This window comes from Dreissena polymorpha, chromosome 6 (genome assembly GCF_020536995.1).
Source record: "Dreissena polymorpha isolate Duluth1 chromosome 6, UMN_Dpol_1.0, whole genome shotgun sequence".
NCBI classification, from domain to species: Eukaryota; Metazoa; Mollusca; class Bivalvia; order Myida; family Dreissenidae; genus Dreissena; species Dreissena polymorpha.
Window position 1 is genome coordinate 88,475,001 of NC_068360.1, and position 11,695 is coordinate 88,486,695.

At 35.7% G+C, this 11,695-nt stretch overlaps 1 protein-coding gene and 1 long non-coding RNA gene across 4 annotated transcripts in view; both read right to left on the minus strand.

Annotated features, from left to right (window-relative positions):
* Positions 1-964: 964 nt before the first annotated feature.
* On the minus strand, positions 965-5,395 carry LOC127834141 (uncharacterized). Its single transcript, XR_008027825.1, has 2 exons — positions 2,169-5,395; positions 965-2,017 (listed from the first exon to the last, which is right to left on the minus strand). It is a non-coding gene; the product is annotated as an uncharacterized LOC127834141 (long non-coding RNA).
* A 57-nt stretch (positions 5,396-5,452) lies between these two features.
* The window catches only part of LOC127834140 (glycerophosphoinositol inositolphosphodiesterase GDPD2-like), a 35,081-nt gene continuing 28,838 nt past the window's right edge, over positions 5,453-11,695 (minus strand). For all 3 annotated transcript variants that reach the window (XM_052359774.1, XM_052359773.1, XM_052359772.1), the window contains 2 exons: positions 10,392-10,474; positions 5,453-7,868 (listed from right to left, as the gene is read on the minus strand). In XM_052359774.1, coding sequence (XP_052215734.1) covers positions 7,382-7,868; positions 10,392-10,474 — 570 coding nt within the window. In that variant the 3' untranslated portion in view covers positions 5,453-7,381. The remainder of the gene's footprint in view (positions 7,869-10,391; positions 10,475-11,695) is intronic.

An 11,695-nucleotide genomic window follows, 5' to 3' on the forward strand; every position in this document is an offset into this window, starting at 1 on the left:
TATTTAACTTGCTGTTAAGGCAACCAGCCTTGTCAGAATGAGCACTGTTAGAGACTTGAACTGTTGACCTTATTGCGAGGTATGCAACCCCAAAAACAACAAGTCTGAGTATTTGTAAAGATATACGAGTTGTGTTCTGAGAAAACTGGGCATAATGCATGTAGAGGACCACCATTATTCATACAATGATACATGCCAAATACTAAGCCTCTCGGGATAAGATTTCTGAGATTTTTTGTAAATACATGTATAGTTTTTACTGTAATATCTATAAGGAAGCAAGTTACCAAAAGGGCGGGGCTAATTTTGAACTTCGGGGGATCATTTGAAAAAAGTTAGTAAAGGACCACCCTACAATATATTACTCCAAATATTAAACCACTGACACATGCAGTTTCCTAAAAGATTTTTAAGCAGATTTTTAAAGCGGTTTACTGTATAAGTGTATATAAATCATGTGATCCCTAGGGTGTAGCCAGTTTTGACCCAAGGGGCGTGGCTTGAACAAAATCAGTAATGGACCACAATACTGTTACATTTTAAAACCAAATTGTAAAGATTTGAACAGTGATGTGTCAGAAAAGATTTTCATATTTTGTCTGATTATTTTTTTGTAAGTTTTCATTTGTTAAATCTATTATTAGTTTTGTTCGCATCATGGGTGAGTTGTTAAGCTCAGACTTTTTTTATGAATAGCTAAAAACTGTTTCCACTAAAAATAAAGGCTTAAGTTTCTCAAAGGATAATTCAAAATCACAAAAAGACAAAATCACTGGATAGCTGCAATCATAACCTACAAACAGTTTGGTTTAGAAAAAAAAGTGCCATGAACTTTGAAAAGAACACAAAAAAGTGAGGTGCGATGTCCGCTGACAAGCATTGTTAGTACTGCTTTCAAATGCGGAACTACTGCTGTAAATATCCACCTGAAAATCATTTTAATGGGGCATGTAAGAAATAAGTATCAAGTAAAATATCCGTTTAATAACTGTTCAGCGTATTAGAGCTAACATTGTAAATAGCAAGCTTTAAACTTGAAAACAACACCAATACATAACAAAACAAGGGCTGTTTGTAAAACATGCATGCCCCCCATATGGGCTCTCCGTTGTTGTGACAGCCATTGTGTGAATATGTTTTTTGTCACTGTGACCTTGACCTTTGACCTAGTGACCTGAAAATCAATAGGGGTCATCTGCCAGTCATGATCAATGTACCTATGAAGTTTCATGATCCTAGCCATAAGCGTTCTTGAGTTATCATCCGGAAACCATTTTACTATTTCGGGTCACCGTGACCTTTGACCTAGTGACCTGAAAATCAATAGGGGTCATCTGCGAGTCATGATCAATCTACCTATCAGGTTTCATGATCCTCGGAATAAGCGTTCTTCAGTTATCATCCGGAAACCATTTTACTATTTCGGGTCACCATGAACTTGACCTTTGACCTAGTGACCTCAAAATCAATACGGGTCATCTGCGAGTCATGATCAATGTACCTATGAAGTTTCATGATCCTATGCATAAGCGTTCTTGAGTTATCATCCGGAAACCATTTTACTATTTCGGGTCGCCATGACCTTGACCTTTGACCTAGTGACCTCAAAATCAACAGGGGTCATCTGCCAGTCATGATCAATGTACCTATGAAGTTTTATGATCGTAGCCATTAGCGTTCTTGAGTTATCATTCGGAAACCATTTTACTATTTCAGGTCACTGTGACCTTGACCCTTGATACAGTTACGTGAAAATCAATAGGGGTCATCTGCGAGTCATGATCAATCTACCTATCAAGTTTCATGATCCTAGGCATAAGCGTTCTTGAGTTATCATCCGGAAACCATTTTATTATTTCGGGTCACCGTGACCTTGACCTTTGACCTTGTGACCTGAAAGTCAATAGGGGTCATCTGCGAGTCATGATCAATCTACCTATCAGGTTTCATGATCCTCGGAATAAGCGTTCTTCAGTTATCATCCGGAAACCATTTTACTATTTCGGGTCACCATGAACTTGACCTTTGACCTAGTGACCTCAAAATCAATACGGGTCATCTGCGAGTCATGATCAATGTACCTATGAAGTTTCATGATCCTGTGCATAAGCGTTCTTGAGTTATCATCCGGAAACCATTTTACTATTTCGGGTCACCATGACTTTGACCTTTGACCTAGTGACCTCAAAATCAACAGGGGTCATCTGCCAGTCATGATCAATGTACCTATGAAGTTTTATGATCGTAGCCATTAGCGTTCTTGAGTTATCATTCGGAAACCATTTTACTATTTCAGGTCACCGTGACCTTGACCCTTGATACAGTTACGTGAAAATCAATAGGGGTCATCTGCGAGTCATGATCAATCTACCTATCAAGTTTCATGATCCTAGGCATAAGCGTTCTTGAGTTATCATCCGGAAACCATTTTATTATTTCGGGTCACCGTGACCTTGACCTTTGACCTTGTGACCTGAAAATCAATAGGGGTCATCTGCCAGTCATGATCAATGCACCTATGAAGTTTCATGATCCTAGGCATATGCGTTCTTCAGTTATCATCCTGAAACCATTTTACTATTTCGGGTCACCGTGACCTTGACCTTTGAACTAGTGACCTGAAAATCAATAGGGGTCATCTGCCAGCTATTATCAATCTACCTATTAAGTTTCATGATCCTAGGCATAAGCGTTCTTGAGTTATCATCCGGAAACCATTTTACTATTTCAGGTCACTGTGACCTTGACCTTTGACCTAGTGAACTGAAAGTCAATAGGGGTCATCTGCGAGTCTAGATCAATCTACATATCAAGTTTCATGATCCTAGGCCTAAGCGTTCTTGAGTTATCATCCGGAAACCATTTTACTATTTCGGGTCACAGTGACCTTGACCTTTGACCTAGTGACCTCAAAATCAGTAGGGGTCATCTGCGAGTCATGATCAATGTATCTATGAAGTTTCATAATCCTAGGCCCAAGCGTTCTTGAGTTATCATCCGGAAACAACCTGGTGGATGGACCGACAGACAGACCGACCGACATGTGCAAAGCAATATACCCCCTCTTCTTCGAAGGGGGGCATAATAAGTTGGGCAAAAAATTGTGTCAAAACTGTCCCGTTTCACAACCAAGCAATACCGTATAATATCATACAATCTCTGATAACACAAGGACTTGACATAGAAATCACAAATAAAGAACAACCATTAAAACATGGTAAACCACTACAAGTATTTTAACCCATTTATGCCTAGCGTCTAGAAAAAAGGCCTTGGCAAACAGCGTAGACCCAGATGAGAAGCCGCATGAACTGGGTCTGAGCTGTTTGCCTAAAGGAATTTCTGTAAGAAAAATTCTAAATTTGGAAATAAATATACTAGACTTCCCTAATTTTGGAAATAAATTGATCCAATTTAGAAGGATGGGAGAGTCCACTAGGCATAAATAGGTTAAACAACTGGATTCATTGAATACCAGCAATTTAACTTCACATTTATATTGCAAAATAGCCTAACAGTCTTATTAACTCTTGCAAATAGGAGAACAAGAAAAAGCACCATACATTTATATTGGAATGTTGCAATGCAATATCGCTTAACAAAATAGGTAAATGCTGAACTTAAATATTGATAAAAAAGAACTGAGCAAATGATTGTTTATCCTATTTTCAAGACAAAAATAGAGAGAAATTCGCAATTTTTTTTAAAGGGACTTGTGAACTTCACAGATGGTCAAAATGATCCAAATTTTCCATTTTTTTGTGTCATAGATTAAAACAAGAAAAGAACACTAAAAATTTAATAATACAATATAAAATGTTACAAACTGGAAAGAATTGACTAATTTGGAATGATTCTGTTGTGTGTTTTTTTTGTGTAAATTTTTTTACAACACGCGCATCACTTCGTGTAAAATACTGGTATCTGTAAATATATAACAGTTTGGAGGACTTCGTTGTTTAGGCATTAGCCTTTTATTCCAAAGGACACTGATTGAAACCCTGCTGTGAATAATTTTTCTGTTGTTTTTTTCTGAAATTCTTTTCTTGTCATTATAATCTACAGTCCCGTTGTTAACATCTAGCAATTTAAGGCATTTACTGACAAGTTTTAAAAAAATGCCCAAAGTCCCTTTAGACAGTTACAATACTTAATATTCAACGCTTATGAAAATTGGTATAATAACAATTGTATTGCAATTATACCATTGACTATATAGGGCATTAATGTCATAGTAAAATCATAAGGACACCTGCAGTTTATTCACAACCCTGTACTTTAAGCATATCACAACTGGCCGTAGCCCATATATAGCATGAGTTGTGTAATAGACTCGATCTGTGAAAAAGGGGCTTAATGCATTTGCCGAGAGTGTCGTCCCAAAATAGCCTGTGCAGTCTACACAGGTTAATCATGGACGACACTTTCCGCGTTTATTGTAGTTTTTGTTTTAAGAAAATCTCTTCTTAGCAAAAATCCATTTAGGCGTAAAGTGCCATCCGAGATTAGCCTAAGCATTAAACCCTGTTTTATCAGAATGCGACTCAAATCAATATCAGAGGAACACATTGCATGATGCATGGGCCTGTTTTTATAACTACATGAAAGTATTTTTTTGAAATTAGTGCAAACATAAAAAAATTAATACATGTTTATACAAATGACCCCTAACAATACTTCTAAAACTTTTGGAAATATAAAAAATTCCCTTTAAACAGTGATTACTGGTAATTACAGTTGACTTAAAAACAGATTGTTTTCATGTAGCACATGCAATAATCAACATATACATTGTGTTTCATATAATAATCATTTTAACATTTGATTATAACCAATTTGATGCATGTAACAATATATGAGATTACATCCATTCATTATGTATACTTCCACATACATGGACTGGTAGTACAATTGTTCAGTTATATAACAACTTAATAAATAAGGATACGTTTTATATATACTTCTTTACATAGAATCTTTAAATATTAAAAATAAAATATAAGTGGTATTTCTTGCTCCAGTGAGTATCTTTATTGTTCTTTGATTCACTTGTATTTAGTTCATTTTCAAAGACTCAGAAAATACAACGCTAGCCATGTAAAATTAATTGCAATGCTAAGAGCATCAATGAGAACAAATAGAGACATGAAATAAAATCTCTTTTAGTCTGACCACAAAGTAAGTATGAATAATCTGAATATTTCTTACACGTTAAATATTTGGTTTCTAACTTCATGGTTGTTATATGACATTAACGAGCTGTTGTATTTTCCATGTTTTCAGTAAGCACATTTAGCCCTTTGCATGCTGGGAAATTTGTCATCTGCTAAAATGTTGTCTGTTGAATTTCTAAAATTAGCATTTTCTTCGATTTTTTTTCAAAGAATACTATCAGAATAGCAAACAGTTTGGATCCAGATGAGACGCCACGTTCTGTGGCGTCTCATCTGGATCCAAACTGTTTGCAAAGGCCTTTAAAATTCAGCTCCAGCGCTTTAAGGGTTAAATTGTGTACCTTTATTTATGTTGGTATTTTTTAATAAAGCACAGTTTTGACATTGCTCTAAATCCCATCACACATCCTTATAAAAGTCACTGATGTTGATGCCAACCAAGAGTTATTGACAAATGTTTTCCGCTTGCTTATTTTGTTCAAGGTAATTAACTTTTAAATTTATTGAAATTGTTTCCATTAAAATGGAATCTGTAATTAAAGTTCACATCCCAAAACATTATCTTAGTGTTTGATACAGATCTTCTTCCATGCTTCAAGTTGGACATTATCACTGAACACATGAGCCTTGCTATGCAAAAACAGGGCTTAATGCATGTGCGCAAAGTGTCGTCTCAGATTAGCCTGTGTAGTCAGCACAGGCTAATATGGGATAACACTTTGTGATAAGACTGAATTTGTGTTTACAACAGATTTCCTTTAAACACATATTCCATAAAACAGCAATTTATGCATATACATTTAGCCCCATTTTTCTACAGCAAGGGCAATATTTAAATGAGGATGAGAATTCCTTAAGAAAAAAAAGCAAGAGATCGCGCATTACAACATTCAAGATGTAACTAAACATGTTCGGTAGGGCAAAGATTCCCTAACATTTCAGTGCTGCCTTAATACTTTTTTTATATTCCAAAATCCGAAACCAAATATAAAGGCCAATACTTTGATAATGTTAGAAACATCCAAACCAAAGTATTGAGGTACTCATGTTCACATGATGGCTAACAAGTATTACTCGTCTAGCATCAATCTTTATGAGTTCTGCCCAACACAAGAACTAAACTGAAGGATGTACAAACGAACAAGAGGAAATCAATATGTCCCCCTCTCTCTGAATATGGGGGTCATATAAGGACCGCGCTTAAAACTATTTTATAAGATGCAGGAGGGTTGTGCACAACACCTTTTATATACATGTAGGTGTCATAATTTGTGCAGTAAATACATTAAAATATACAATTATATGGCAATTAGCAATAGGTATCACAGTACATAGGCAAAGAACACGTAACATGCTGTAGATGATGATGTTAATATGAAAATAAACATAGTAATATATGAGTACTTGTTCAAAAGTACAACTGGAAATAATTTAAAAGAAAGAAAAGATTTTGTCAAAGGACTTGGAAACTTTCATCAATTTATTTCCTGTGTTATAATTTAGTAAGAGAACTTAGAGACATTGAATAAGTCTGCTTATTTAAAAACTAAGTATCTGTGACATTAAATAATAACGCTTAGATGCTTTAACTATTTTTGTGTCTGGAATGCCTTAGATATTGAAAGTCAAACAAACTCAGACTAAACATTCATTTCCAAGCAAGCCCTGAAAAATACTCGTTATACAGTTAAAATGATTCTGCTATCGATGACATACATTTACTCCTCAGATAATGAAATTAATTCACGAAAAAAAAAGTTGAACAACACTTGCAATAAATATTAGTGCATAATTCATAATTGCAAATTAAAACAAAATGTAAAAATGTTCACAACCTTTGGTTAGATAAATATTATCCCCAAAATATAAATGAACATCAAAAGATAAAAGTGTTGTAAATTAAGTATTGTCATACATTACAAGAATTGCTATGAGAACTGAAACAATAAAAGAGGTTATTAATATACAAAAGCAAGTCTTTTTCAAAATGAAAATTAATAATGAACAAAAGCTTACGTTAACAGTGTAATAGTCATACAGCTCTAAGAAGTAATTACTGAATGCCTTTTATTATAGATTTCATATAAACTGGCGATATAACCGTCCTTATACAACACAAATAAGCAAGAACAAAACCATCAGTAAAACATGACCATTCAAATTACAAATAATATTTCAATAAGCATTATACATAAAGCATTTGCATATCATATGTTATAAGTACCAGTCACAGAAAATGAGCTATTTGTTCTATTTCTGTTGAACATTATTTCAGTCACACTTTCCTCCGGGTTTGTGTTTTCTAAACTATTATAACTGTTCCTATTCCTTGAAATTGTTAGCAAATCTCCATTTTCTAAGCCCATAGTTAAGCTTTCCCTGCCATTTGCCACATCTCCGTTACCTTGGAAACCATCATCGCTATAGTAACTTTCACGGTTGCTATGGAAAGCCTGGGAAAGAGCCTGACCATCTTCTGCGTTCATGGTGATTTCATAACCCCTACTATCAATGCCAAAGTCATGGTCGCTATGGTCAAGGTCACACGTGTCACCGGGAAGGTCACGCATGAGTAGCTTTTCTTTCATTGACCTCCTGGCTCGCTTGTGACCCCAGTTACCATGGCCGCTGAGGCTGGAGTTGAGACTGAGGCTCGTTTGATCTGGATGGAACTGTTGACCAAACAGCCGGTGCCTGCAACAACAACAAAATAGCCTCGCTCTAAGAAAATGGGGTTAAAGGCATGTGCAAAGAGTGTTGTCCCAGATAAGTTGCGCAGTCTGAACAAGCTAATCAGCAACTACATTTTCCGCCTAAATTGGATTTCCACATATAAAAGACTTCATTTAAACGCAAAGTATCTTAAAAGCGGAAAGTGTTGTCCCTGATTAGCCTGTGCTGCTTAAGGATAACTTTCACACAAAACAAATGTTATATATTATGCCAAATTTCCTATGCAACTGCCTGAATTTACCAATATTTGCATAAGTTTATCAACCAAACAATGTTAGTTTTCTTTGTGGTTATTGTTAGAATGCACAACTCATCTTGGTAAGAAAGCCTCCAATTATATTTGAGAAATAGATACAAACTGGTTACTGGTCTATTGTTGTGTCAGGTGAGGCTTCGAATAAACAAACGGCAAGGCTTGATAATGATTTATTCATGCCAAGCATGATATATTACACCAAGATAGGGAAGTACCTGTTCTTCTCTTGATCATACCTCTATGTCCCCATTTTAAAAGAAATAATGAACAAGGGCTGTTTGTAAAACATGCATGCCCCCCATATGAGCTATCAGTTGTAGTGGCAGCCATTGTGTGAATATGTTTTTTGTCACTGTTACCTTGACCTAGTGACCTGAAAATCAATAGTGGTCATCTGCCAATCATGATAAATGTACCTATGAAGTTTCATGATCCTAAGCCTAAGTATTCTTGCGTTATCATCCGGAAACCATTTTACTGTTTCGAGTTACTGTGACCTTGACCTTTGACCTAGTGTCCTGCAAAATCAATAAGGGTCATATGCAAGTCATGATCAATGTACCTATGAATTTTCATGATCCTAGGCCTAAGCATTCTTGAGTTATCATCCGGAAACCATTTTACTGTTTTAAGTCACTGTGACCTTGACCTTTGACCTAGTGACCTGAAAATCAATAGGGGGTCATCTGCCAGTCATGATCAATGTACCTATGAAGTTTCATGATCCTAGGCCTAAGCATTCTTGAGTTATCATCCGGAAACCATTTTACTGTTTTAAGTCGCTGTGACCTTGACCTTTGATCTAGTGCCATGAAAATCAATAGGTTGCATCTGCCAGTCATGATCAATGTACCTATGAAGTTTCATGATCCTAGGCGTTAGCATTCTTGAGTTATCATCCGGAAATCATTATACTGTTTTGAGTCACTGTGACCTTGGCCTTTGACCTAGTGACCTGCAAATCAATAGGGGTCATCTGCCAGTCATGATCAATGTACCTATGAAGTTTCATGATCCTAGGCCTAAGCGTTCTTGAGTTATCATCCGGAAACCATCTGGTGGACTTACCGACGGACCCACATGTGCAAAACAATATACCCCCTCTTCTTCGAACGGGGCATAAATATAATTGCTGACTGCTACATTTTTTGTGAAAATGAATATGTTGTTCGATGTTTGACATGTTAATAATGGTGTAATGAGTTCTTGCGCTTGATATATTGAGAACTATTACCTACCTGTAAACATTTGCTGATATAACAACTTCCTGTTGACATGATATAAAAAATATCAGACAGGTTTACATCAGACAGATATCAATTTGGTGGTTTGAAAAATAGGCTGATTATACTTCTATTTAATTGTTGTTCAAAGATCCCTTTATCTTAGAAAAATCCTTTTTTTTTCAGAGTAGCGACATGTTTTTATTATCATATCATATACAACATGACTTACAACCTATGCAAACATATGTGGACATATATTTGTATAAAAATCAGATGTTTATATTTGAGGAATTAATAATCCTTGAAGTAGAAGGCCCTGACATTATCCACACTTCCTCATAGTAATGAAGCTAACCTATAAAGTTTAACTGAATTACAGGTGCTGAGAAACAGCCAGGACAAGAGAGTATGATCTATAGATGGCCAGGCAAAGTGCACATTATACTCTTCACAAACAAATATTAAGGGAACATTGAGATTTTTAAGCAAATCAATCAAAATCATTTAATTCATACATTTCAATTCAATAATTGTATAGTTTTACTGTTACAAGCGTCGAATTCCCTGATTTCACCATTTCCCAGTGTCAGATGTGAGCCCGTCACCATTTCATGAGCCTCATTCTAGGCTTAATGTGTGTAGAGTTTCCTCCCAGACTAGCCTGTGCAGTCTGCCAAGGCTAATCAGGTATGACACTTTAAGCCAAAACTGGATTTTTGTTCAAAAGATACTTCCTTTTAAAAAAAAATACACAAAAGCGGAAAAAGTTATCCGTGATTAGCCTGTGAAATCTGCACAGACTCATCACAGATAACATTTTCCGCTTTCAGCCCAAACTGGATTTTGTTAAGATGACACTTCCTTTAAATACAAATTTCCAAAAAGTGTAAAGTGTCATCCCTGATTAGCCTGTGCAAACTGCACAGGCTAATCTGGGACAACACTTTACACACATGCATTAAGCCCCTATTTCCCAGAATGCAGCTCATGGTTTATACCCACCTCTGAATGAGGAACATGGCCACAACCAGCACTGCTGATACAGAGTCCACCGCCACCCACAGTACCAGGTAAAATGTTGGCGACTGAAACCATTAGCAAACATTTACAGTTTGTTTAGTAGATATGTTTACAGAATAGTTGAGTAAAATAAATTTATATGATTTTTTTAAGGATTGCATTGCATTACTTTGCATTTCATTGGTGCAATGAAGTATATTACAAATTAATAAACTGCTGCGCCATGAGCGCATGATACGCCCGTCGTTCGCCAATGAAGTAGTAAGGTAATAAATAACCCTTTGAATCATTTTTTTACTTCAGTTTATTTAATGAAATCACGAAATTTTGACGAACAAAGTCGCATAACTCTGGAACGACAATTCAGAATTCCGTCAAAAATGAAAGGGGATCAGGGTTTATGAATATTAAGATTGTGTTAAAATTTGAAAAAAATCCATCGAAGGATATTTGAGCTACGGTAGGACATTCAATGAAATCACGAAATTTTGACGAACAAAGTCCCATAACTCTGGAACGACAATTCAGAATTCCGTCAAAAACGAAAGGGGATCAGGGTTTATCAATATTAAGATTGTGTTGAAATTTGAAAAAAATCCATCGAAGGATATTTGAGCTACAGTAGGACATTCAATGAAATCACGAAATTTTGACGAACAAAGTCCCATAACTCTGGAACGACAATTCAGAATTCCGTCAAAAACGAAAGGGGATCAGGGTTTATCAATATTAAGATTGTGTTAAAATTTGAAGAAAATCTGTCAAAGGATATTTGACGTAGCGTACGACATTAACAGACGGACGGACGGACGGACGGACAGACGGACGGACAGACGGACGGACAGACGGACGGACAGACGGACGGACAGACGGACGCGGGGTATACCATAATACGTCCCGTCATAGACGGGCGTATAAAAATTACGTAGAACTTTATGTACATTGTAATCATCTGCTTTTTACTTTCACTAACTCAGACTCCCACAAAAAATCAACAGGAAAACTTGGACTTTAAATATATATATATATATAAAATAATTATATAAATTTACCATACATACATGAAACTTGTGTTCATTTAAATTTCTTATTTACTAAACATGTTTGAGCCACAGCCTTCATAAAAAGTATTTATACAAATATATTTTTATCACTAACAAATATTTTTCTGCTGTTTGTTTAAAAAACAAGATATATATTATACGAGTAGATACAATAAATTATATTTTAAAAGTATAATAACATCTCAGTTGTCAATACGTCATGTTAATAGAGTAACAAGATTG